Source organism: Setaria viridis, chromosome 5, assembly GCF_005286985.2.
Source record: "Setaria viridis chromosome 5, Setaria_viridis_v4.0, whole genome shotgun sequence".
NCBI lineage: Eukaryota > Viridiplantae > Streptophyta > Magnoliopsida > Poales > Poaceae > Setaria > Setaria viridis.
In genome coordinates, this window is record NC_048267.2 from 36,462,559 (window position 1) to 36,489,696 (window position 27,138).

The following is a 27,138-nucleotide window of genomic DNA, read 5'->3' on the forward strand; positions in this document are numbered from 1 at the left end:
CCTCTTCAAATATCTCTCATGCATAATGTGCACAGAGTTTAAGGCTACTGTTGACATTTTCACGTCGCATCCGTACCCCCAGGATAGATCGCAATGATTTCATCAGACAAAGGGACGAACGACGGCATGTAGCCATGTAGGCCATTATTTTGACGTTCCTGTGTGGGTGCATGACAAAAACTGCTGACTGGTGAACGCTTGGATCCATCTTGCTAATGTCGTTGCACCAACCCAGCAGCACATTAATCCGTTATCATGTGTACCCACCTTTCGTACTCGCGGTCGAAGGCACTCTGCAAAAGGGGAAGAAAAAGAGCAATTAGATTTTCGTCCTCGAAGGCATGATTGATAAAAAACCCACTCTTTAATTTTGCACGAACACCTGAGGACCTAGCACCCTTTTAATTTTTTCTAACACATATACAAGAAGAGTAAAATTTAAAATTACACTGCTCATTCAATTACTCACTCAAGACTCTAGTTTTAACATTTTTCACTGTTCGTCGGCGGCTACACCACAATGCGCGCGCAATGATTTCGTTCAGCGGACAAAGGTAGGGCATGCATCCATCGCAGGCCATGATTAATTTTGACGGCCTAGGGCGCATAATAAAACTGTTGACTGTTGTCGGACACTTGGTTGGATTACCTGGATCCGTCTCCTTACACCAACTAACCAGCGTCCCAGTGTCACGGCGTACCTGCTGCCACTTTAATTTGATGCAGCAGATCCTTCGGTCCATTAAACGCCATCTCGGCCGCAGCACCAGGCCATCTTCAGGATCGTTCGGCTGAAGAGTGCTTTTCAGGACGATCAATCATAGCCAGCTGCTGTTCTTGTTCAGCACCACCAGCAATAGAAGAGCAGCGCTCGCCACTTTACTCCACTATAATTGTGTTTTTTTTTTTGAAACGAGGGGCCTATAATTGTGTTAGGATGCGTGGTACTATTTGCAGTGTACGTAATACTGTTGGTTAGGCCGCCAGTTAGGATGGATAGGAAGCGCGAGGAGGATTATCGGAGCTACTCCTAGCTACCAGCAGCACAAAAGGCGCTCTCCCTCTCCTGCCTAGGCTTTAACTTTGCTGTCCGGTTGTTGACGTGCATGGACCACACAAGGTAGGTTGGTGCGACGCTCCTAGTTCCTATCCCCTCCCACACACGACCGCTCGTCTCGGCAAGATTGCCGTGCAAATCACGTACGGAAAAAAAACCAGAAAGCTTTTTTTTTTTGAACTAAAGAAAACCCAGAAATCTCACGGGATCGTCCGAAGAAACCAGACAGAAACAACAACCCGGCCGGCCGAAGCGCCAGGCCAGCCCCGTCCGCGGTATGGGCCATTGCTCGTGTAGCCCATGCAGAAAAGACCGGCCCAGTTTCGTGCAGGGGAGAGAGAGAGAGAGAGAGAGAGAGAGAGAGAGAGAGAGAGAGAGATCTACGTACGAGAGCTCCACCGCGGCCTCTCCCGGCCCACCACGGTGGTAGGGTTTATTGGCATCTTTCTCCTCTCCTGCCGCGCCTCGCCACCACCAGAGAGCAAGAGCAGAACACCGCACCAGCCGCCGAAATGGCCGCTGCCGCCGCCGCGAGATCCTTCCTCCGATCCAGCGCGCCCTCGTCGCTGCGCAGCGCGGCGGCCAGAGCCGCCTCGCGTGCCGGGCCGGCTCCGCTGCCGAGGCGGATGCCCGCCTCCGCCCCCCGCGTCCTCCTAAGGTACGCGCGATCTTAGGTCTTGTTGGGTCCGTGGAGCCGTCGTCGTTTTGTGCCCCCCATTTTGCTATTTCCGGGTGATTTCTTTCCTGATGCCTTTTGGTTTCGGTCCATAGGTCGCCGGTGGAGATGAGCAGCGTGTGCCTGGAGTCCCTGATGCCCATGCACAGCGCCACGGCTTCGGCGCTCATGACGTCGCTTCTCGCCGCCCCGGCTTGCAAGGGATTCGGCTGGCTCTCGGAAGGTGATTCGCCCTGGTCTCAATGTCACTACCTTGTTTAATGCTAGTAGATTAGTTACAACTATGAAGCAAATCTGTTTGTCGCTACTCGCAAGTCATTGGAAAACTAAAATACATAGGCATGACTTTTCAGGCCATTTCAAGTAGTGATAAGAATTTGATTTCTGTTTGGGGTAATATTGGTACATAAGCATGCTGTTTTCAGCAGCAAGGAAGTTAATTTTGTGTATCAAAACGAACAGACTACATTCAAGGTCCTGCTGTGGAACATCAACCAAATTCTTCTACTCCTGTGTCAAGGATTTGATTCGGTCTGAATGAATATGAGTTCACATTGCTATGACTAGACAACCCATAGTATCGTAGTTCTGCGCAAAACAATATTTGATCCTTTATAAGATGTCCTAAAAACCTATTGTCCTAAACACTGTAAATACATTGCTTACATCAGATCACCTGATAGAACCAACAAGTTTCAAATCTGTTTGTAGCCCTTGGTTTAAATTCCTTTAGATATTTTTCATGTTTTCCCTATATAACACGTATTACCCAAGATAGCCTATTTTTCTAGTTAGATGAATGGTTTAACATTTCTATATGAACATGGGTAGGATAATGTGGCACTCATGCAGTTCCTAGTGCTCCTCAAGTCCTCATCTCATAACCGTCATAGAAACCCGTACACATTTTCTATTTCAAAATTGAAATATGATAATAAAGTTTTCATGTTGAAATCAATCTTATATTTCCGCGTGGCCCTTGTTGTAGGTCAAGGTGAAACTAGATGAACTTCAGGGGCCCAAAAGGTGAATAGCTTTAAAGATTCCATCACTAATAACTGTTGATGGCTAGGTTCCATCACTAGTTTGTGCGTCGGAATGATTTGTGGAAAGAAGAGCTTGTCATCTTTATTTTATGGAATTGCGTCTAAATTCTTGTATCGTGCACACATTTACATTAATATGTAAACATGCAGCGCAATATTGGAAAAAAAACCCTCTGAAGTCTTGTGATGCATTGAGCTAGGTCTTTTTTTACTGTTCCTTGTATCCTTGCAAAATGATTTGGCCTATGAGCTCTTGTGCCACAATTTGTATGCCTAGTGTCATTTTGGGCAATCTGTTATTGATGTTTTGGCATGTGAGGGATTTCTTTTGCAAATGTGGATAAGCCTGTGGTTTTGTTGAAGTTGAACTGTTCATGAATTTAACTTAAAGAAAAATGTTTCTAAATTTGAATGTAACATCATCATTAATTACAAATTTGAGTTAAAAAAGGAGACTGATTCTTTTGTATTGGCCCAGCTGGCAATGATGACGTGTGACAATATCTAGGTGGAACCTAGCAGATTATTTTCCCTTCACCTCAGATCTACAGGTCTGGCCTGATTTTAAGAAACATCAATGATACCATATGTTTATTACAATGTTCTATTAATATTCCATGTGCTTACAAGATGCCCTCTGTGCCAGTTGGATTTGATAGAAATAGTGAATAACTAGGCTATTAGCCTCAATAAAATATGTTTATCTTTGTACGGTATTTGTTTTCTTGACTTTATTGTATATCTCTATAGGCCTGTGATTAGTGCGATGGAGGTCATCTTGGATGAAGACTAGCCCATGCTTTTATTTGCCATCTCTGTTACCTTGGTTTTGTCCATGATAAATAGACAGCAGAAGTAGCTTTTATTGCTGTTAACTTTTATGATGTGAGTTAAGAGCTGGAGCTCAGGTTATTGTGTTTCTATTTGTAGATGGATGATTTGTCGTTATTGGAGCCCTGCAGTGATGGTAGCTGGTCTGGATTATGGACTACCACCTCATGAGTTTAAAGTACTTGTTGGGCGTCTCAGTTAACATGTTTTGTGCTCTGGGATTCCAGTTTGTATAAACGTTTACAGAAATGTTCCTGAGATTCTTTGGCGGGTGTCTAATAGATTTTGGTCTTGACGATTTGCTTGATCACGCAGATATGGAATGAATAAATTTAACATGAAGTTTCTGCTGATTTGTGTGGTTTACTCTGAATATAGTACATTCAACTGCTGCTGTAGCTTCTCAAGTTAGGGATGCAAATTATCTGAACCACTGGTTTCAGGATGTGGAGCTGTAGAATAGAAACGCAGATTGGTACGCTGGCGCACGTAACCGGCCATTGGACGGCTCTCTACCGAAAGCTGTCAAATTTTAGCTGGTGCATTCGTGTTTGGGCTGCCTCAAATCTTATCTTTCATTTTTTTTATATATAAGAGGAAAAAAAAATACACATTTCACTTTTGGGCTGCCTTCAATCATGTTTTCTAAAGTCTGCCAAATCATCATACTAGTACCAAGTTAGCTACTGAGGCTGGAGCAGTAAGCGAGTAGCCGAGCACCCCTCGAACTAAATATTCGCTCACAACGTCTGCAACCTCGTTAACAAGTTAAAAACGCACCCAGCTGACGTATGTGGGCACACGATCATAGCACAGTATTTGAAATAGAAAATTTATAATGCAAAACCAAATTTCCCCTCACACGCATCAATCCATTCCGGAGAGCTCAAGAACCACTAGCGTATTAACTGCTCAGCACGGCACGTTTGTTCATGCAACCACAACGCTGCAGCAACTAATATCCATTGATAGACATAAATGCATGATAACGAGGAACTTGCACTAGTTCGACCCAACAGCTCCAATCTATCATAAGCTCCTTCATCTTCCCAAATTCTCATTCTTGATTCAACAAGTAGATTTTTTTTACTAGCAGGCGGTCTGGTTAACGAATGCGATCAACAAGACCTTCACTCTTCAGCAACATTGACAAGCTCATACTCCACAAGTGAGAGGTTGTTGTCCTCCTTCACATTGAAGCTTGCCGGTTCAGTGACTTCGATGCGGCCCCATTTGTCCACAGCAAGCCTCATTGAGCCTTTGAACATATCAATCTTTGCATTGCGGATAATAACAGTGCTTTCAGGCTTCAACAGATCAACTGTAAAAAGGCGTACTCTTGTTAGATATCACCCCACATATTTGTGCGTTCATGCCAGACATAATAACAATCATAGTTGAATACGATAAGCTGTTAGTATTTGAGTTCTAATGCATGTCAGCTGAGGATCTGCAAAGTTTAGCTAAAACTTATAAATACACGTGTAAGCATGCAAAGTACATTCATTTCTCATTTATGTTATTCTCACGACGGACACAAAACTAAATATGTCATGAAGTCCAATAGACAGAATGAAAATCACATGTTGAGATTAGAGAGCACTTTAGTAAGATGTCCAGAATGATGTAATAATATTCTAAGCAGCTCGAGACAACATACTTACGAACTTGTACCGGTATGCTTACATAGAAATCTGATTGATAGGTGAGGCAGGGTGAATGTGGGTAGCTCATAGCATTCAACAAGGGGGTGTTTCTTTAATCTTTAGTGAAATTAGAACATAATGTATATTATAGCACGAGAAAACCAAGACCACATACAACCTTAGAGAAACAGGAGTCTTGCAGCAGACAGAGTCGCCATTAGGGAATAGATAAGTTGCACTTTTATTGTTATACGGAAGAAAAATACAAAGAAACATCCATGCGGATGCTGCATTTATGAAACTAATTTTTTTTACAGCACATCAACACCTTCAAGGTTCAATTTATCACAATCCCTCTAATCCCAAATATATGTCCACATTGACAAGATTTCAAACTAAAAATATTTTCAAATACATATATCAATATTAATTATTCATGTAGAAAGTACTTGTAAATTATGTAAGTGTTTTTCATCATGAATTTTTGTAACATTAATCTTATGTTGTCAATTCATATGCTTATCATGATGGCCAAAGCTGTGGGAAGACAGTACTTATATTTTGATAATATATGTAGATTGATTTTACGTTTGACTAAGAAAAATCCTAGATGCCCATAACATTTGGGATTAGATAGAGGTAATTATTCCTTAAGATCAAACTTGACACCCTCACAATACAGTTTCAGATGATTGCATTACTGATTATAACGAAACGGAGATAAAACTGTGAGCATATAGCACAGAACTATTACAGATTATATCATACAAGAGTACTAGACTGAAGTTTTTGCAGTGCTAAGAAACGGTGTGACACAGTAACATAGATTCTATCGTATTCAAAAGTAGTATATGTATCGGGCGCTAACAGTAAGCATGCCATTCCGAGTTACAGATCAAGAGAGATCGCGGATATCATACGGAACTCAAAAAGAACTCTCAAGATGGAAGTTATCCTATAGATGCTGTATCCATGCCTGTTCGAAATGTGAATTACAGTATTTTTTCTTGTGGGAATGGAAATGAAAAACACGAGATACTTTTTCAAGAAATATGGACGAATGGAAGTTTAACTCGAAGCGCTTTATGAAGCTTCTCGTAATTTGATTGATTTATTTCTTCCTTTTCTACACGCAGAGGAAGAGGGCACTAGTTTCGAAGAAAATAAAGGCGAAGGATTGCTCACAAGTCAAGTCAAATCGCATGACACCAAATAAAAAAGAACAGATTACTACACGAACAGAGGGGGGGATCGTACCCTGCTCGTTGCGGGCGGTGAAGAGGATGCAGCCGGTCTCGTCGCCGATGAGGCACTCGGCGATCCTGGTGGGCCGCGCCGCCGGGCCGGCGGCGGGTGCGCCTGGGCGGCCCTTCTGGAGGACGGTCTTGGAGCTGAGCACCTTGGCGACGAGAGTGTGGCCGGTCGTGCCGGGCTTGAGCTGGTCCACCTTGACGAACACCGGCTTCCGCTTCGCCGCCGCCGTGGCCATGGGGATGACCGGATGAAGGATAGAGATAACAATCGGATTAGAGGACGCGGGGTTAAGGAGCGGCGGTGGCCAAACCCTAGATGGGGGAGGATTTAATAGAGGCCGGGAGGGGTCGATCGGCAGTCCAGTAACGATGCGGCGGAGTTGTTAAATCGGGCGTTATCATTACCAAGAGCCAATAGGACAGATGGGCTTATTTTATCACTCTCTTCCTTTCCGCAAAACTTTTAAAAAGCTTTTATCATTGGGGAATACGGTCTTATCTTAGCCATATATGCCAATAGACTACTACCAGCATTGCGTGATGAGAAAGTTCTCTTCTAGATGCTTTGTTTAGATTTAAATGCAAAAGGAGTATTTTTTTCCGTTATTCTAAAACTGTTAAATCTTGTGAAAAAAAAGCCTTTGATAGTACACGACAAATAACATTTTTTTATTCCGGAGACGAGCCGTTGTTGATCATATATCCCTTAAAATAAAAAGCTACGAGCTATGATTCACCTACATCTTAAAAGTTGCTAAGTTCACACGAGTGGCAACATTCTCTCAGAGAGTCGACCTAATAAAGAAAAGATAGCCATATTAGACTTTGCATAAATTGAACATCCAACGAATAAGATATAAGCCATACGTGTAATTTTAAAACCATGGCTACAAATACCAAACCACTCAAAGAGTTGATGTAATGAGGAAAAAACATGCTATATTTTGTATAAATAGAACCTCTAATGAATAAAGGTACGGGCCTCAGCCGTCAGGGGCGGATTCAAGATTAGATAATAGGGGAGGCTGAACAATAAGTATTGTTTTTTAATTGAACAATATGCGTTGTTGTGAGGGAAGTGTCAATCATCGTACTTCGCGCTGCTGCCGCGCGCACACACACCATACTGGAGGAGATTGCACCGAATTGGAAAAGGGCATGGGTAGGCAATGGCTCGCAATGATTCGATGGCTGCATGCCTCTTATTTTCCAGCTCTTCGTTGCTTCTTGGATACCTTCTTCTACCTTTAGACAGTAGAAAACCTCCATCCATGATAGAAAAAAAATCAAGGGAGGTTGAGGGGGGCTCCCTTGTCTAGCAGCTAGGTGTGTGTGTGTGGGGGGGGGGGGGGGGGGGCTGGAGCGCCCCCAACCCCCTGATGAACCTTCCTACCTGTAATAAAAATCACTCCCAAGATAATAAAAATGTTGCACCCTCCTCCTCAGCGCATGCGCATGATACGGATGAATCAATTTTCAACCTTGAGTTCAGTTCTTCCTCCCTCCTGTAAAATTTGCTTGCTCCAAAAGGCTTGATTCGACTCATGGCAAGCTACACAGGTCGAACGTTTGGTTTTGGATGGTCACTACAAAAGCATCGTATTATATCTTCTCATGTAAGTATTAATTTAATTTGCACCTACACTTAGACAGTGCAAGGAAACGACACTTGCAGCCTTGTTTTCTCTTAGAAGAAACATGTGCTTGTTCTATATCGACTCAAAAGTTTATGGGTCTTCCATATATGTTTTCTCTCAGACTTAGAACTGGCGCATAGTTGGGAGTCCCTGTTGTGAACCACTTATGTAAAACCTAGCGCATATGTAGGCACAGGTGATAGCCTAGTACGATGTATTGTGAACCACAGAGAACAGGCTACCTTTGCGCTCACCCCTCAATTCCTCGACGAGGACAGGAGGCTCTAGCAGCTACGATATAGGAGCTCACTAAGCACGGGGCAGCATATTACACCATCGAAGCCGGCTAACAAAAACGTTAGTCTCAAGTAAAAGTAGCATACGGAAAACTAATTTTACCATCATCGGCTGAAAGCGGTCGATGCACTGTTGATTAGTCCCACTCCCATCCTAGGTAGTTGTTTGGCTATTTGTACATGTGGACCTCATTTCAAACCCTCATCTTCTTTCTCTCCTTGTCCCATTTTTTCTATTCAATTTGCACAAATGGGGAATCCTAGGCAGTTGTGCAGATCCAGCGTGGGGGAGCGTCGACGGGAGCCACACGGGCTCCAGATGAGGTCAGCGAGAGGCCGTTGTCATTCCCTTTCTTCTTCCTCATTCAAGCTCTCATTCAAGCCTCACCGTGCGGGCTAGTGCAACATAGGCGGTGCACCGCCCTTGGCGGAGGAGATGTGTGATGCCATCTGTGCATCCTAGCAGAGCATCAACCTCAACGCTGGAGATGTGGCGGTGTTGGAAGCTTCGTTCGCGATGGTTCTCCAGCGTAGGGATCCACGGTGGAAGGCGTGGTGTCCCCATGTTTGGCACCTCATCTCCTGGCTTCGTGGCCCCACTTGTAAGCACCAACCGCGTGCTTTCTTTCTCCCCTTATGTTTCGAAAATTTTATTTTTAATTTTTATTTTTGACCGGTCCTGTGCTGTGTGCCGGGTCCCATTAAGAACCCTTATCTTCTCCTTTATTTCCCTTTCACATTGACTTTCTCCCTTTCTCATTTTCTCCACTTCATCTCTATACAATGGATCTTGGGTAGTTGCGCGGATCCAGTTTGAGGGAGTGACAATAGCGAGTGATAGCATGCTCAGTAGGGGCTGCCGTCGAACCCTTTCCCCCTCCTCATTCATGTGTCACCATGCTGTAATAGAGTTGAGGCAAAACAATACCCTTGGCGGATGAGATCCAAGTCCCCACTGGTGCAGGTTGGTGGAACCAAAGGCGGGGCATCGGCCTTGGTGAAAGAGATGTGGCAGTGGAGGCTCCCTGCTACAGGGATTCAAGGGTGAAGGCATGGCGGCCCGCACCGGCGAGCACCGATGGTGTGTATTCCTCTTCCCCTCCCCCGTCCCTCATCCCCTTTCCCTTATGTTTTCAAAATTATATTTTCTTTTTAGCTAGCTAGGCCTTTGCTTGTGATTAATACTTCTTAAATAGTTAGCTAGGAAATTATTTATTCATAGAGAGGCAATGGTATAGGTTGAGCAGTACCTATTTCAGTTTTTGTTTCGAAAGTTTGCTTTCCGAATTTACCTTTTCTCCTTTTTTTTATAAATTTTGTTATGAATTCTCAAACTCTTTTGCTTGTTGAATTTTTTTTTCCTATTCCTCCCTTTTTTTTGCTTTTTTCTAATTTTTGTTCCCGAACTTTTGTTTTCCAAATTTATTATTTTTATACGAAATTTTGTTTCTACGATGTTTCGATTTACAAATGTGTCTTATGAAAATTTTTGTATAAATTTGTTATTTAAATTGTGTTTTGTATATAATTTAAAATTTGTGTGTACAAATTTAAACTTTTGTTTATATATATATTTGTAATTTGAAATGTGAGAGGCTGGGTACGAGGACCACGACCATAGAGAAACTGTTCGCATGCTAAGTGAAAAAAAGGAAATATAGAGAAGACCTGTTGGGAAACATCCCAATGGGCGCTTGCAAATTAGTGGCCCTAGTAGTACGCCATTCCTAGAAGAAATGAAGCTAACACAATGTCATAATGCAGGCCTATATAGACGTTGCGTTTTCCCCTTTTGCATTTACCTTTGTCGGATGGTCGGAGAATAGAGAAACTATATGAGAGCTTCTTCGTTTATTCAAACTAGGCGGCAGCTACCTATGTAGGCACTTCCATTCAGAGAGATTTTAATATCCGGGTCCCGTTTGCACGTCTTTTAGAATTTAACACTCAATTTACACGCTTTTTAAATTTGACACCGAGCACGCGAACAGTTCAAGTGTTTTTCACCCAATTTCTCACTCGGTGCTCAGCAGCGTCTCCTCGCCGCCGCTCATCTCGCGTGCGTCCATCACCACCACCATCGTCGGCTTTCCTTGGCTTCCATGGCCCGTTTTGGCCGAGCCACCTGTGCGGCAACCGGGCCTGGTGATGGAGCGCGCGCAGTGCACAGCAGCACACAGCAGTCAGCAGTGGCCGGCACACGCCTGCTATGGGTGTGGCACCTTTGGCTTGCAGCGGAGAATTAGAAACTGCAGACCCGGGGGCCGAAACGAGCACCAGTAACACACGTTGTATCGGGACGACAAATAAGATGCGTGTAAATTTGACACCGGTTTCTTCAGACACAAATGGGCCGCTCATCAGATTAGCCACCTCCAGGAAAATTCCTTCCAGCAACCTTTTATACCTTCAGCCGAGCATTATCATCCACACACCATTTTCTGGCACAAAAGATGGAACCATCTAGCGAGGCCAACAGATAATTCACCAGAGCTCACCGGTGGCGCAGCAACAGAATCAGCTACACACAACTAGCTCTACCAATGTACAAAAAAAATGAAGACCTACATTGCCTAAAGCGCAAATCTGGACACCTAAACTAGATAGCTAAAGCTAACAAAGGAGTTCAATAGCTATATCAGTAAAGCAGAAAGCCCTTCCACATTCAACTGGGAAGCTGTACATAGGAGATGGAGCACTGCTACACCGCAAGTCCGCAACAATCCGGTTAGAAACCTGTTGAGGGAAACAGTCAGTACTCAGCAACTGCACATCTGAAACTAAAAGGATACGTTATGGTATTTCCAATTGCCAGTATAGCGAGATTAAGACATGTTATCAGCATGGTTATTTTCCATATGCTACAGAGTAATATTCTACCTATTCTACTACTATTGCGGCCATCATAAGACAGAGTTTGTTTAGGTTTTGGATGCCATTCCAATTTGTCAAATGGAAGCACTATCCAGCTTTAGTTGGCTGCTGGGCTTACATCGATCTTGGATTTAGTTCGGCTTACGTTCCATTTTAAATTATTACATCAAGGCACTATTGAGCTTTAGTTGGCTATTGTGCTATCTGGAGCTAGTAGTAGTATTGCAATGCAGACTGATTAATAAATCAAACAGAAGGGACTACTGACTTGTTCACTCATAAATGCATTGAAAGGTTACATTAACTATGAGCAAAGTATATAACAAACAGTGAGGTGTAAAACATTAGAGGTCAGGTCACTTGAACAATTTCACTCATGCTCAACAATGCACCACAGTGATACATGCAAATTACTGAATTAATCTACAAATTCACGATTACTCTGTAAAATGTGAAGAGACCAGGCAAGTCATTAAGTTTATTGTGAATGTGAAGTACCTCAAGCTGTATTCGCTTTTTTGCCAGTAAGAATGCGAGATATCTGGAGGCCCCTGCTGAATCCTTCATTGAAAAGTACCCTTGTCTGCATTTCTTGAAATCCCGGCAACCAGGACAGCAACGCAACTGGCGCCATAACGAACACCCCAAGCAGTATCTCATATAGACGTGCCACAGAAATAACACTGTTCCACACTACAGTGGATTCAATGAATGGCCGAATCACTTGAGCAATTGAAATCAAGCCCCAACCAGTAGGAATAAATGCCAAAAGACTAGTGAAGATGTCAACAATTTCAAATTTTGTGAACTTCAGAAATAGTATCAGCACTAGCACCGCCAGAATGATGACCGCAGTTTGGACAACCCGGTAGTAAAGGTGCTGCTTTGCAGCATACTTGTCTCGAGTATAGGACATTAGGACAAATACACCAAAAATCACAGCCACACATATCCAGGAAAGCAGATAAACAGCAATACTTCTGCTATCATTTGCTATCTTCAGCTGGTATACAACTCCATACTGGAAAAAGAAGTACCTGAGATCCAACAGTATTTCCAAAATCTTCCCCCAAAGACCAGTGGTCCGTAGATGATCTTGCTCCTCAAACCACCACACTTCCCAGCTCTGATCAGGCTTAGAAAAGAGACTACCAGGATACCAGATCCAGTTCATGAAATCATCAAAATCATACACTGTTTTCAACCAATCAAAACCCAATGGGTTAAAAGCAAATGGAGCCATAATCCATGATACCACCAGAAACCAGCTAGATATATTCATGACTATGTAAACAAGTGTATTCCTGGCAATAACACTGTGAGCAGCATACACAGTCAATATTATTCCAAGTTCTATTGCCTTTATAAAGTGGCTCCTAGCATAAAGCCTGTAATTTTCAGCAAAACTCTTGTGTTGCACAACAAAACCACGACCAGTAGCACGGTACTTTGCCCCACCGTGAAGTATTGTCCGGCCATAGTAATGGCTCTTAGTTCCCATGGAAAATGTGTAGAACAGAGATGAAAAATTCATTTGCATTGTGAAAAAATCCCAGATAGCAGGTAGGAAACCTTGTTCAAGAGAGTTTTCTATAATCATTGGCAAGGCAGTGAAGAGGCCAATCTGTATGATGAATTGCTGATTAAGCACAGTACCCAGGGCTTTGTTGTTGGTTGAATTAGCACTACCCTGAATACCAGCCTCAAGACCACTGAGAGCTAGATACAATCGTCCCCAAACAAATGTGTAAACTGTCAAGACCACCAGCATTGTGTTGAAGTAGAACCCTACTGTTGTATAAAACACAGAGAGCATCCGGAAGAAGTCCAGTCTATGACCAAGCCTGTAGACATCCCTACTAAGGGTCTGCTCACCATTGCCACTGGAAACCTTTGCTTCAAACATTGATATCTGATTGAGGCCAACATCACGACCCTTACCAACCTGAATATACTCATGGTGACTAACATTGCCACCACGCAGGGTACAGTTGAAACCAGCGAATATGTCCTCGCTGATATTGATCACTCTTGATGCCTTACTTAAGCCACCCCGAGTCAAAAACCAAAGGCGGTCAAATACATCAGGATGCCCATAATGCATCCGAACCTTCAATGGATTAGCTAGGACCCGCTGGCCAAGGGTAACAAAGCTTGTCTCCTGTGCAGACATGAACCAAGCAAGTGAAGAGACAGATCCAGTGAAAACATGTTCCCGAACTCCCAGAAGTGTTGGTTTTCTGCTCCCATGATAATAATCGTACTGCTCTAACAGGTTACGCATTTTAAGGGCCTCCTCAAAGTAATTATCCTGGTTCATGTCAATTGTTTGAACTGCATCACCTCTTGTGAATATAATAGCATGATTCTGGTTTTCAGGTTTTCCTTCCCCAAGCTTAAGTGGACCCGGTAATCTAATCCGGTATATCTCAACCTCCCTCTGTAAACCCTGGTCAAACTTCACCAGGACAGAATAGTATTGAGTATAGCCCTGGTGATGGACCTCATCAACATAAGCAACTCGGAGTGCCTCATTTTTCTTCATGAGATTCAAAATATCTTCAGCACGTTGATCTCTAGCAATTTTCTGGTTTCCATATATCTGGCAAGCGAGCACATAGGTGTACTTCATGAGAGCAGCACCATCTTCCTGCCCTTTAAACAATTGGCTTACAGTACTGGTTCCTCTGTCTAACCTCCTTTGTGGTCGCCGCTGCAAACCACCATTCATGGGATACATGTCATTCTCATGCCTAACTGAACCAAAGGATGCAAGATGTTTTGTCCCCTCTGTAATGTCTACCTCGGAGGCAGTATCAAGAAAAGCAAGCATCTTCAGAGCCCTGTGGTAGTACATCATTCCCCTAACAGTCCGTGCTAAGGTCTGGCCTCTATATGAGGCCCAAAGTCGGAGCTCCTGATATTTTACAGTCCAAATCTCATCATCATCAGTCATTCCCTCCCTCCGCATACGTTCTAAGAAGTTCCCCCAATCATCTTCATAGATCTTTTGGAGATAAAACAAAATTGAGACACCATCTTCATTCTCGCGACGAAGCTGGTCCCTGTTGTACATCACATCCTCATTGTAGTATGGGGTTAAAACACTGAATGCCATCATCTTCTCAACTGTTGGAGCACGAGGCATATTCATGAATAGAGAGTTGCTGAAGAAAGTTATACGCCGTTGAGCCTCAGGATTCTTTGGGACATTGTTCATAGAATCCCTGGATGTGAGAATTGTATGGAGGCGCCTCACCTGTTTATAGAAGCTAATATCATCATTGCTTGGGCATTTTATGACATCCTCAAAGAGGAGACTGGATTCCTGTGGACTTGATGGCGCTAGCCTCTCTTGCCTCAGCTGTTCCATGCCCTTCTTTTTCTTTGGAAAATCATGAATTGCAAATACATAAAGAGTCTGCAACGTATTAACTATCTTGGTCTGATCCTTCCTCTCCTGCAGCAGCAGTTCCACTAAGGTGATTAGATATGAATGGATTTCAGGTAACAGTTCTAGCTTATATTGTTCAGAAAAATTCCCATCCTTCATTGCATCATCAAATGCAAGGAACAACTGACTGACAATAACGTGCTCAACAGTTCTCTCCTCAATGATCTCCAGCAGTAAGTGACGTATACTGTCATAAGCTTCAATTACAGCACATCGCCTGTACTCATTGTTACATATCCTTGTCCAGTGTGCCCTGTCATCAGCTACCAGCTCTTTTGCCTGACTGAGAGCAAGAAGCAGCTCATTATTTAGCAGGAAGCACGGCCACCGTACCACACGAATTCTCCACACCACCGGTGGCAGCTCAAGTAGCTCAACTTCCTTGTCACTAACGATGTCCTCTTCTCTAAATGTCTGAATAATCTCATTCCATATCAGGGCAAACCTCTTAGCTTCGACCTCATTACCTTCAATCTTCCTATATGGCCGACCAAAGCCATATCTCAGCTTCAGACGATTGATAGCATCATACAGCTTGCTTCGGAGGCCACCACGCACAGCATCCAGGTGCTCTTCTGGCATCAAATTGAACTGCATTGCACTGGCAAAGAACTGGAACCTCAAGCGCAGTTGCTCAACACTGCGAATCTCCCCCAGATGTGAGAATAGCCCAATAAGTGCCCCCGTAAGTGATGAGAAGACTGCATACCATATCTGAATATCCATGAGATAAATAAGGACAACTGGAATCCACAGCAAGATTACAGCAATCCGCTCCGTGTGAGGCATAAACTCAAACCAGTTACGCCGGATGTCATGGAGGCTGAGAATTGTCTTTGTGGGTGCCACCATCGGCTTAATCTGGAGAAAGTAACTGAAGACAAACTTAGCAGTGAGAAGGCACACCCAGAATGTGCTATATTTGATGTTATCAACGAGGCCCTCCCTCACACCACGTCCAACAAATGTTCGGGTCTGGAACCACCAGGTGAGAACATATAGAATTCGCCAATTGGTTTTCTCCAGGAGATTGCGAATCCATGGGACGATGAAGAGCACAAGAGCAAGCACCTGCGGAATGACAAACACAGCAGCTGCCTCAAGGTAATTCAACACCCTGGTTTCGGCAGCAAAAGACCACCTGCGATCACGCCACCTCTGATCCCACATTCGAACATAGAGCACAGTGAATGTGATAGTCCATCCAACAGCAACAAGCACCTTGAGCACCATCCGGACAGCGAGCAATGTAGTCTCCCTCCTCACAAGACTGTATTGTGTGCCTGCATCGAGCACTGCCTGCACAATGCGCAGTGCAGCCCAGGTGATGAACACAGACAGCACCCGGACCTGGATGTCACGGTAGCGAAGGCTATCCCAAGGCTTGCGACCATCCCATGCAACAATCATCGCTGCTTGAAAGAACAGAATGAGCATCACCCAAACCCGATCAAAGCTGCGGTACACATTCCAGAATGACCTCTGCTCAACAAAACCAGTCTTGCCAATACGCCCAGAATTTCCTGGCGGTATAAAAAAATTCCTGGTCGGAGACAGGGGCCACTGGAGCCGCCTGAAAACTCTGCGGCTCCAGAAGTACTCATTCACATCATCATAATTCCTCCAGGCGGAGTGTGGTTTGGTCCCATTACGGCTAAATTCCACCTCGGCCTTGAGCACATTATAAATCGGCGTCACGACCTTCTCAAGGAAAGCATCCTCACCGTGCACCGCAGGAATAGATGGCCGCCCTGTCTCGACATCAACCGATTGGTCGATGACATGATTGAGGTCGAGTGCCATGTAGTGGAAGATGTAGCAGAGGCACTCGGGCATGAACCTCAAATTGGCCGCCTCCCCCCAGATGAGGAGGTACAGAGCGGTGTAGAGTAGGTCGCGGCGCGTGTCAGGGCCGACCCCCTGGACCCGGCGGCCGCCGCTGGGCACGTAGACGTGCGGCCTCTTGCCAAGGTACGAGCACCATGACTTGTAGTTCTTGAGGAGCTTCTTCCGGATGCCGCGCGCGACGGAGTGGTGCAGCACGTCGGCGGGGTGGTCGGTGGGGAGGGTCCCGCCGGCGCGGAGCTGCGCGTTGGCGAGGAGAAGCACGAGGTGCTCCCGCTGGTTGCGGACGTTGTGGAGCTGGAAGCCGAAGGTGGCGCCGAGCCAGTCGAAGAGGTCGGCGCGGAAGGCATCCCAGTCGCGGGCGAGCGGCGGCGGCGGCAGGTCCGCGGCGTGCGCCAGCGCCTCCACGGCCGCGCGCACCTCCGGGAACCGCAGCGACGGGTGCTCCCCGTGCATCACCACGTCCTGGATCGGGATGATGTTGTACGCCGCCGGCTCCGGGTACCCCGCACCTCCCACCGCCGCCGCCGCCGCCGCGGCGGCGGAGCGGCGGTTGCGGCGGAGGCTCATCCCTCACGCCTCGCGAAGCTGCAAAAAACGGGAAGAGGCGTCAGTGCCAAGCGCCTCGGTGACGAGCGCGAACCGAGAAATCAAGCCATTATTGGCAGGAGGAGGAGCAGTACAGGGAATTGGGGGAGGAGGACTACGAGATTGCGATGACGCGATGCGGGGGTGAGGTGGGATTGGGAGTAATCATGTGATGGGATGAGCCGTTTGCGTTTGTTTGCTTCAGCTTTTTCAGGGAGGGGGAGACGGCGGAGTCGAGTGCTACTCGAGTGAAGTGTGATCCGGCCGCGAGGGTGGGCTGGCGTGGGGTTTGGTTTGGTTGGCTTGCTTTGCTTCTGGGGTTTCTAACCAGCCATGGGAATATGGGATGCGACGCCGAGCTAGTGTTTCTGTGCGCTGTATGTTCCGGTAGTGTTTCCCAATCCTTTCGAGGATGTTCTGGTGCTGGGTCATGTTCGTGCTTCCCTCTGATTTGGTAATTCGGCGCGCGTAAAAAGTGTTGGGGTTTGGAAATTCATCAGGGTGAGGAAGTGCTGCCGAATTTTAGCAAATTTGGAGCGAATTTATGTGAGTAGCACTGCAGAAGTAGGGTGGTTAGTGGTCTTGACTTCAGTAAAAAGGGAATCCAGGCGTGATAACTTTTGATTAAGGGTGACAAAGACCAAGAACTTTTGATATTGGGAGCCATCTGGCATTAGATTCTCCCAACTTTTTTTTACTACTACTTTCTACAAGTAGAAACAATTGGCTACGTGCCGTTCACGTGCCTGGTTCTCCATTAAAAATGATAGTGGCCGTCAGAACCGTGATTATCATATCATAAATTTCAAAACTCTACCGCTTCCAAGTGGTGAACACAGCTGAATAAAAGAGTTCCTAGGACCCAAAATGAACAAAAACTGAATGAATTCCAAAACGATTTTACTAGTATATCCTATCAAACTTAAGAGAGACGGCACCACAAAGACTCGGAAGCTTCATGACCTATCACCGATAACAACGGCTTTCTTTTGGGACCTATCATCGTGACACTTGTTCCATGACATTACGGAGGCTAATTCGCTAGTCCCTTCTGTTTCAAGCTCCTTACAAGCTTTTTTGTCTGCCTTTGCCATTTGTGCGCTGTCAGTTTTTTGTGCGGCACTAGAAAGCTAATCAGAAAGCGCAAAAACATCACTGTATTTGTCAACATAAAAAGTAGACGTAGATGACTAGATGAGGGTGATCAATTTCAATTTTCAAACACTTACCTGCTAATCTGACGCGCAGCCGCAAGGCAGATACGCAAACACTAGCGCACTAGGCAGAGGACGCCAGGACGGGTGGGGTGGGGTTCTGCTCGAATCGGAACAGAGGCGGCAGGCGAGCCGCCGGATCGGGGAATGGGACAATGGCAGGTGGGCCCAAGCACCGCCGCTCGTGGGTGGACCCGCTGCGACCAGACCACTTGACTCGCTCGCTCGTCGCTCCCCTCCACTGCTGATCCGCTCCCCCGCTGTGTCCCTTTGACGTTTCCCCGTGAGATATAACGGGCACGCCCGCCACTGACGCTTTTGGGCCCACTCCTCAGCGCATGCGGATTAGATCGGCAAGTGTACTAACAGTTAGGCTGAGACTGAGCCGCGGGCCCGGAAAGCACGGAAGGGATGCACATTCTAACGCGGGCCCAATAGTCAGTGGGAAAAGAGGTCGTCGAGCCCGGTGGAGAGCGACGCCGGGCACGGCAGCAAAAGCTGGCGACATCCCTGGGATAAACACGTTGGCCTTCGGCCCGCCGCTTGGTGTTTTGGCGAGCGGATGGGTGCGATGGCGACAGACGGCGGCGTATTCACGGAACTGCCACTGAGCTCGCTCGGATCTTCTGCTTGCTGCTCCTCCCCTCCCCCACCCAAAACTAACCTCGGAACTGGACGAAATCCTCGGGCTGACGATCTACGGCGACGGTAAAAAGAGGGGGAAAAAATCTTGAACAGACAAAATGAGATAATTCTCAGTTTCTCACCGGACTACTCGACCGCCGCCTCCGCCGCTCCGGCGAGGAGATTTGGCCTTCGTCTCTCTTTGCGAGCCCGCGGCCTGCGTTCCTGCCGCTCGATCCTTTCTACAGCTGAATTGGAGATAGAAATGGGAATCTGAGGGTATACGGCTGCGCGGGAGGAGATTTCGCAGCGGAACTGAAACGAACTCACGTACCCGTCTCGAGCAGGCGTTAGGTTTCCTCCTCCGCTTCCTCGCGTTGCGCTCGCCGCTTGGCCTCCTTGCCCCGGGTTATCGCTCACTAGTCAGTCACTAGAGATGTTTTACGTTTCGCCGCGGAGAGGAGCAAGATGCTTTTGTGCTCTTCTCCGTTGGGCCGTGCAATTCTTGTATGACTAGACGAGAAATTATAAAGTTCCAAATCCCCTCCCCTCGCTACAGTCCAATCTATGCACACAGTACTTCCACATGCTCGCTGACGTGTAAACAAATGTAAATCATATGACCCATACCCGGTTGTTTCTGGAGATCTTCTTTAAACGAATAATTTGATCGAACGATACCTCGGAGCCGATAATCCAGCGAATAACAAACTGAGGTGAAAACAAATTTACCAGATAACAAACTTCCATGAAAACAAAATTTAGCATCAGGCGATCTCTAAGTAGAGGGGCAACAGTAGAGAATCATCACCTGACATTTCACACACCACAAAATGACAAGATACATGGCAATAATTTTGCTTCAGAATAGATCTGAATGGTCTGAATGGTCCAACTGGCATGATACGTTCGTAGTACACGTGTGCCGCAACAATTACATGAAACTCGCAGATTATATATGTACATCGTACAGACAAGTAGTACACGGCATCAGCTCTATATATTCGGAGTATTTATTTAGCTGCGTGATATAACGGTCATAAGTCATAGAACACGACCAAGGGGCGACGCCCGAACCTGGGACCAAACTCACCACGCTCGAGGGGGTGCTCCGGACCCAGCTTCGTTCAGCCTGTCGAGCAGGGTGTTGAAATCCATCGGCTGCCCGCTCTCGGCCATCCTCTGGGTCACGTTCAGCACCTGCTCCCTAGGATATCCCATTGTTATGGCCTTCTCGATCATTTCTCCATAGGGATGGCCACGCATCATATGCGACCCTGGATGGCTCATGCCACCACCACCTGGGGGCATCTGTGGTGTCTGGACTGCTGGAGGGCCGCTGGGCAGGTAGCCGTAACCTGCACCGTAGCCTTGCGGATTGCTCTGTGGTGCGTATTGTGCAGGTCCACCGGCATATGACCCTTTGCTTGGAGGTGGCCCATAGGAGCCCTGACTTGAAGGTGGGAGCTGGTGCCTTTGCATGCTGTGCTGTGGCGGTGGCTGAGACGGTGGAATGCCAGGTCCTCCGTATGAATATGGTGCTTCAGATCGGCTCACACCTGACGGAGCAGCAGTGTTGTATTGCCCTTGCATAGCCACATGGCCAGGCATAGTTTCAGGGGCGGGGTTCAAGGGCTGCTCGGGTGGATAATGAGGGTAATTCGGTGGGGGTTGAGGAGGTCTCATCTGAGTTTGCACAGGTGGGTGCTGAGGTTGCATTGCCTGTGGAGGAAGCTGTGGGTTAGATTGCTGTGGTTGCACTGATGGTGGAGGGTATTGTTGAGAACTAGATTGGGGCTGCTGCACTGGTTGTGGAGGAAACTGCTGCACATTAGATAACTGGGGCTGCTGTGCAGGTGGAGGAAAAGTCTGCGAGAAAGTCTGCTGTGGCTGAGCCACCGGTGGAGGAGTTGGCTTGGAGGATTGCTGGTGCCACTGCTGCTGGTAAGGAGGGTAAGACTGCGGCTGCGTTTGATTTCCAGCCTGAAGCGGTTGAGATGAAGCATGGACCGGAACATCTTGAGCTGGGGGTCGTGCTGGTAAGTACTGCACCTCTGGTTGCAATTGCTGCCCCTGTGTGTCCTGGATACCTGGAGCTTGGCGCTGTGGGTAGTAGACGATGGCTTGGCTAAGAACATAGCGGTCCTGCTGTGGCACAGGAGGGGCAGGGGCTGATTGTTGCGCAGGTAGATCCTTGTACTGTTGGACTGCTTCAGAAGCTCTAGGTGCAAGTGATGTCTGGTTCACCTGATGTGGCAAAACAAGGGCCAATTGCTGGCCTGATGTATCAGGCTTTTCTTCAAGCTTCTTGGGCTCAGGAATAGATGGTGTTGGTGCATCTTCCTTCTTTTTAGATGTATCTTGTGTAAGTTGAAATTTGGCCAATTCCTTCTGAGCTTCAGCTAACTCCTGTTTGTCCCTAAGAATTTGGACAGACCTGTGTACCTGCATCATTTAAATTTCAATAGAGTTGAGAACTTTTAAATAGAGAAAATGTAAATCGCATGCTCAAAGATCTATCCGATGCATAAACACAACATAGATGTAAGAATTGAACAATAAACACTAAATGATCAACCAAAAAAAAAGGAAAGCCTGTTCCAAATTTGGATACGATAAGGTTTTGTTGGAATTTATTAATAGAACATGATATATATTAGGACAGAACCAGCTGCAACTTGTGTGCTCCAGCCTACATGTACCAATTTATATGCAGAGGACCACCCTCAACCGTGGTTTAGCCAGGGGACATAACAAGAGTAGAATGAAGTGTACAACAGGTAACGAGCATGGGTTGCTAGAGGAAAGCTGACCCTATGGATTCTTGCTCCATCATAATTACTGACCCTGCAGTGTCATTTCTATGCAGATCACATCAATAAGACCATAACAGCTGTAGACCATTTGTGAAATTGCTTTCTAAATTAAAGTATGCATAGTAGCATGACGTCATTTTAAGAGTAGTCATGATGTGTAATTTGCTTATACTATACATCATGGTTGTAACTATTAAAAAAAATAAAAGCAATATGAGCTGAAAAGCCTTCACAGAAATACCACATAAAAAGTTCAGCCTATCAACAAGAGATGCAGTGTAGTTTCATTAGATACTAGATTATAATACTATATTGATACTAGATTTATAATAATGCAGACAGACAATATGGTAGTATAGTTGAATCATCATCTAGTCTAAAATATAATCTTGCTCAGAAGTACTAATTTACTTACTTCATGTAGATGCTTCTCAAGAGACTTCAGCCTATGATCAGTCACATCACGAAGCACATCGCTTCGAAGTTCACCTATGGACCTCTCAAGCTTATAGCAATAGATCTCCAATTGTGAAAGCCGACTAGTGATTCCCTCAAGAGATCGTAGCAAATTATCAGCATACTTTTTCATGCATTTCTCAACAGCAGAAAGTACATCCTCCTTGCTATAACTTTCTTGTTCATAAGCTTTCACAAACGGTCGCCCCAATCTGCTTTCATGAAAATCCTGTTGCAAAAGTACAGGGAGGACTGAGAATAATGAATGCAAGGCAGGCATATTTATCACCAGCACAGGATAAATGGGATTAAAACCCACTAATACGTATAAAGCCATCGAGCCAGGCAACCAACCCAGCCAGAAACTAGAGCTGTGTGCATTATATGCAAAGAAATCGACCCGGACCATTCAATACGACAGTATGAACGCGATACTATGGCAATCCCATGGAAATACCCCTTTAGCAAAGAACCATCCTAAAATTTAAGCCAGTCCACCTTCTAAAGTGCAAAGTTTCGTAAGGACTTATGGGATGGTCTTTCCTAGTTCATCAATAATAATAGCAAGTTAGCAACATTGGGTTATTCCTGTTACAACATTTTTAAACTTCTCCCTTAAAATATCCAACCCAGCATTAAGAGAACTACCCATATGTAGGGTCTGAGAAATAAGTATGACATGAAAACTTTGAAAAAATAATGCAGTTCACACTGTTTAGGGTCCACTGACCCTAGCCAAGTACCCTCCTTGTAGTATTATTAGGACCTACCGTTCATAAAAGATCTTCCCAGTCACGTTTCTAAAACTTAAAGACTTATTTCCTCAACAAGTATTGGTCTTCTAGACCCCAAGGCACTCGAAGTATATGTCAAGTAAACCAAACAATCATGACCAGCATCAACAAATATTTGACAGTAGGACTTTTCGGTACGGGGAAGGGAAATAGCAGAGCAGCTCCTGTTTAAAACAGCATGGCTCTCATTATCACTACAGCAATAATATACAAAGTAGCTCCTTTAAAACCTAACATGAAGCTGAAGTTCACTATCTGTTTGCATTATTTACAGACATAGGTCAAGTCAATAGGGCTTGAGTACCATGTAAAGCTTGCTAGAAAAAAAGAGTAAAACAATTTTGCCTGAATTACAATAGATAAAAGTATGAAAATCGTGTAAGAATATCGAGGATAATAATCGAGTTAGAAACCTAAGCCATGCGTAATTACATGAGAACCCACAAAACCTTCCATATGAATATCGGAAAGGTGAGCTCCATTTGTTCTCGCTAATTTTCAAATCCAGCGAACGGATTCACGGGAAATACGACACCACAACATCAAACGACAATCGAACCCCCACGCTTGGGTCAAGGCTTCGTGCGCGGACACTAGTACGCGCAAAAGGGATCAAAGCAGATGAGAAGCAAGGAAACTGAGCGGATGGGCACCTTATCGGCCGGATCGGGGCGCTTGGGCTCGGATGTGGCAGCGAAGTCGTCGTAGGAGCAGAGCACGTCGTCGGCGCCGAAGTCGAAGCTGCGGGAGCCGCCTCCGCCCCCGGAGCCGCGGCCCGAGGGGTCGCCGGAGCCGGACATCGCGGGGCTAGGGTTTTGCCCGGCCGGCGGGGGTGAGCGGCGGCTTGCTTGGAGGAGAAGGGAAAGGGGAGGGGTTCGGGTGGTGGTTTCGCAGAGAAAGGGGAAGGAAGGTGAGGAGGAGGAAGAGAGATTAGTGTGAAGAAGGGTGACGTCTTGGGGCGGTTTGGCCTGTGCCGCTGGGGATTGGAGTGTCAATTAAGCAAAAGGCGATAAGACTGGGCTCGGTAGTTTTCTAAACCGGCGGCGGCCTATTTTTCTTTTTTTTAGCACACATGACAGATTTGGACCGAAATACCAACCAGGCCGCGCCTGATCCCAGCAGGCCTTCTCCCTATGGTGGCGTTTGGATATATGGAAATGAGAGGTGCGAAAGAAAAAATAAGGGTACAGGAATATCTTATCCCATGTTCGGATCAAGGGAAACGGAAATGAAGAGGAAAGGGATTGGGAAATGAAGGTTCTTTTCCCAACGATTTCATCCTAACGGGAGGGGTGGGTTACGGCCTGGAAATGTGACCGTACCCATGAAGCACTCCGCCACCGTTTGTCGTCGTCGGGGTCGAGCAAGTGGTGACAATTTGAGCTCACCACAGCCGACGTGTGTGGTGGTCGGAGCCACCGCAGCCATGCGGGAGGGAGCGGAGCAGCTGTCGTCACGGCCTCTTGTGGCGGCCGGAGCAGTAACCGCGGCTCGAGCTGTCGGTGTTTAGATCCATGCACGGTGTTTAGTGCGTGAGGCTCGCTAATATCAAAAATTTGAAGGTGAACTTGAACACACGATTTAGACAGGTTCGGACCACTAGATTGCATAATATTATACGTCTTGTGTATTGGTTGTATTGTATTAATTGAACTTGTCTTAGAGGGGGTTCCTACCTCGCCCTATATTGCCAGGGGCAGGGTTACAAGGTCGGTTGTTTATAAGAATACTAGCCGGATTCAACTAGTGAGTCATACTCTAATTGCTACAAGTAGTTTTCTAATCCTCGACTAGTTCTTGTCCTCCACGTAGATCACACCGTCATGCACTGTAGTCTCCATATCTGACATGTCTCGGTGTATAGCCCTGTATCTAGAACTGTCCAAACCTTTCTGGTAGGCCCATAGATGTATGTACGACAAACCCCCGAGTACTTTTTAGTCAAATGCATCAGTTTCGAGTACCTTTGTAGGCTTCTCCGACTAGTTTTTGTGCTCTTCGAGTACTCCATTGGGTTGAATCTTTAAATGTACTTGAGTATTGCCATGCAGCTAGAATGTGTTCAAGCCTCATTTAACTTGATCTTGAATCTTCAATTTTGAATTTTATATGGAAGTGCGATGAAAATCATACTCCATATGGAGTAGCTCCCAGTCTTAGGTTGAATCGAAAAATCAGGATTTCCTTAGAATCCAAAGAAAAAACTTTTTAGCCGATGGGCACGTGGCACACAGCCCCCGAGCCGTTACACGACTAGTTTGCGTATAGGGGTCAACCACTTGCCAACGTGACCGTTCACCAACAGTAACCTTATCTCGTCCGAAAAAATTGGAAATAGTTGGCCAAGTGCGAAATCTTCAGGCATTTTAAAAATGGAATATTCCTGTTAATCTCACCATTATTTTAACAGTGTTGTGGTTATAAATAATGGAGGAAATCATCTCTTCCATTTCATCCGAGTCATTTGCTCCTTCATGTTCCACATTGTAGCCGTGGCGCCGCCGCTGCCCGATCCTTGAGCTCGAGCACCACCGACCCCCACCACTTAGCCCCCGAGCGCATGCGCAAGAAGACCCTCGTGGAATGGGGAAGAAGGCAACGTCTAGCAAGGCGACAGAGAGCAAGAAGAGGAAAACAAAGATGATGGGTCCATAGACCCGGGGTCCTCAATGGGCCTGCTTTTCCACAACACCTGGCTCAAGGAGAGACGCAACGACAATGCACGCCTGAGTCGGCCCAGATATGCAACGCTAGGCCGAGACCATGATTCGGCCACCGACCGGTGCCTCCGATTAGGAGGCTTGGTCGGGGCTGGGACCACAGTCCGACTCCGACCGAGCTCCCCCGACCGGGGATATGCCGGACCGACTCACACCACTCCTCAGAACGACACGGTCGGGACCGACCGGGGATGCCCGCTCGGTATGGGCCTGGGGAGTAGGTGAAATGGATAAGGAAAGTCACTCAGGTCAACTATCGTACAGAAGACCGTACCCCACCACGCTCTGCGCACGCACCTCACAGTGCTGCCGTGCCATGTCAGGCAGACATTGTGCTACCTGCCCATCACAACGGAACCTGAATAGGGATGAAGGGCGATGGCCATACTATACTCGGTGACGTGGGCAATGACAAGACTAGGCAGCGCCCGTACACTCTCTGTCTCTCTCTCTCTCAGACTTGTAAGGCCGTCCCTTGGACTATAAAAGGGGGCGGACCCTCTCTCTCCCGGGGAGAACGCACGAGAAATCTAGCGAGTACTTTCTCCAACACATAGCGCATGTTTGAGCCCTAGTCTCTCCCCTCCACTCGGACCAGAGCACGACCGAGTCTCGGACACCCCCTTCTCATCCCTCACTTGTTTGTACCCCCATTGCAAACTTCGAGGACCTAGGCTCAGGAATACAGTCGACCGACCAACCTCGAACTCGACGTAGGGCACGTTGCTCAAACCAGTATAAATCCTGTGTCATTGTGTGCTAGGCCATATCCGATCTAACGTACGACAAAACTACTAACATTTACTTGTCGGCCAGATTCTGCACCGACAGTTGGCGCCGTCCGTGGGGAGCACGCCGTGCGTTCGCATCTTCGGTCATCGGATGGCCCACCTTCCCACTACTTTCGGCATGGCGAGCTCGAGTGATACGATTCGCTTCGGCTCGCTGGGTTTCCCGCGCCCCCGCTTGGGGGGATGTGGGTTCCACTCGTCTTCGCGCCGTCCCATACCTTCCACTTTAGGAGTCTAGACTTCATCGCGGACCAGCTCGGCGTACCCCGCCTCCAAGAAGAGGCGGTCACCCCGGCGCCCCCGGGAGAAGGAGTGCCCTCCACGGGCCTCAGGCCACTCGACAACCTCGATGTTGAGGTGCTCGCGTGCCGCCTCGAGCCTGTGTTGGACTCGAACCTCACGGTGAGTGACGTAGACACTATCATGTATTCACTATTCAACACTTTCCGCCAGCTCTCCGGAGGGACCCCGTTGTCTCCACCATGCTCGCCACGCGACCGGTTCCCCTACGACCTCGTGT

General features: G+C 46.6%; 4 protein-coding genes and 1 non-coding gene across 14 annotated transcripts; 1 reads left to right on the forward strand and 4 right to left on the reverse strand.

Annotated features, from left to right (window-relative positions):
• The first annotated feature begins 1,460 nt into the window (after window positions 1–1,460).
• Window positions 1,461–3,963, forward strand: LOC117857464 (protein NUCLEAR FUSION DEFECTIVE 6, mitochondrial). 9 transcript variants are annotated; one of them, XR_011898203.1, is made up of 5 exons: window positions 1,461–1,715; window positions 1,829–1,956; window positions 2,722–2,759; window positions 3,258–3,330; window positions 3,530–3,963. XR_011898203.1 is itself a non-coding variant. In XM_034740122.2 (4 exons), exons 1-3 carry the CDS (start codon window positions 1,570–1,572, stop codon window positions 2,739–2,741), a joined length of 294 nt encoding a protein of 97 aa, XP_034596013.1. In that variant the 5' UTR covers window positions 1,461–1,569; the 3' UTR covers window positions 2,742–2,759; window positions 3,530–3,963. The 9 variants fall into 9 exon arrangements, 5 of the variants coding, with proteins under 5 accessions (XP_034596013.1, XP_034596014.1, XP_034596015.1 ...); XR_011898204.1 differs by having other exon boundaries at window positions 3,710–3,963; XR_004640773.2 differs by lacking the exon at window positions 2,722–2,759.
• A 498-nt stretch (window positions 3,964–4,461) lies between these two features.
• Window positions 4,462–6,870, reverse strand: LOC117857466 (uncharacterized protein At4g28440). The gene is made up of 2 exons (XM_034740126.2): window positions 6,514–6,870; window positions 4,462–4,931 (listed from the first exon to the last, which is right to left on the reverse strand). Exons 1-2 carry the CDS (start codon window positions 6,743–6,745, stop codon window positions 4,741–4,743), a joined length of 423 nt encoding a protein of 140 aa, XP_034596017.1. The 5' UTR covers window positions 6,746–6,870; the 3' UTR covers window positions 4,462–4,740.
• Window positions 6,871–10,807: 3,937 nt separating this feature from the next.
• LOC117856858 (callose synthase 11) lies at window positions 10,808–19,537 on the reverse strand. 2 transcript variants are annotated; one of them, XM_034739289.2, is made up of 4 exons: window positions 19,376–19,537; window positions 19,185–19,289; window positions 11,815–17,203; window positions 10,808–11,178 (listed from the first exon to the last, which is right to left on the reverse strand). In XM_034739289.2, the coding sequence occupies exon 3, from the start codon at window positions 17,183–17,185 to the stop codon at window positions 11,816–11,818; it is 5,370 nt and encodes a 1,789-aa protein (XP_034595180.1). In that variant the 5' UTR covers window positions 17,186–17,203; window positions 19,185–19,289; window positions 19,376–19,537; the 3' UTR covers window positions 10,808–11,178; window position 11,815. The 2 variants fall into 2 exon arrangements, with proteins under 2 accessions (XP_034595180.1, XP_034595179.1); XM_034739288.2 differs by lacking the exons at window positions 19,185–19,289; window positions 19,376–19,537 and adding an exon at window positions 17,299–17,509.
• On the reverse strand, window positions 14,107–14,187 carry LOC117859379 (small nucleolar RNA J33). Its single transcript, XR_004641177.1, has one exon. It is a non-coding gene; the product is annotated as a small nucleolar RNA J33 (small nucleolar RNA).
• Window positions 19,538–19,875: 338 nt separating the features above from the next.
• Window positions 19,876–24,082, reverse strand: LOC117856859 (uncharacterized). The gene is made up of 3 exons (XM_034739290.2): window positions 23,761–24,082; window positions 22,273–22,542; window positions 19,876–21,486 (listed from the first exon to the last, which is right to left on the reverse strand). Exons 1-3 carry the CDS (start codon window positions 23,905–23,907, stop codon window positions 20,131–20,133), a joined length of 1,773 nt encoding a protein of 590 aa, XP_034595181.1. The 5' UTR covers window positions 23,908–24,082; the 3' UTR covers window positions 19,876–20,130.
• Between the last annotated feature and the right edge of the window lie 3,056 nt (window positions 24,083–27,138).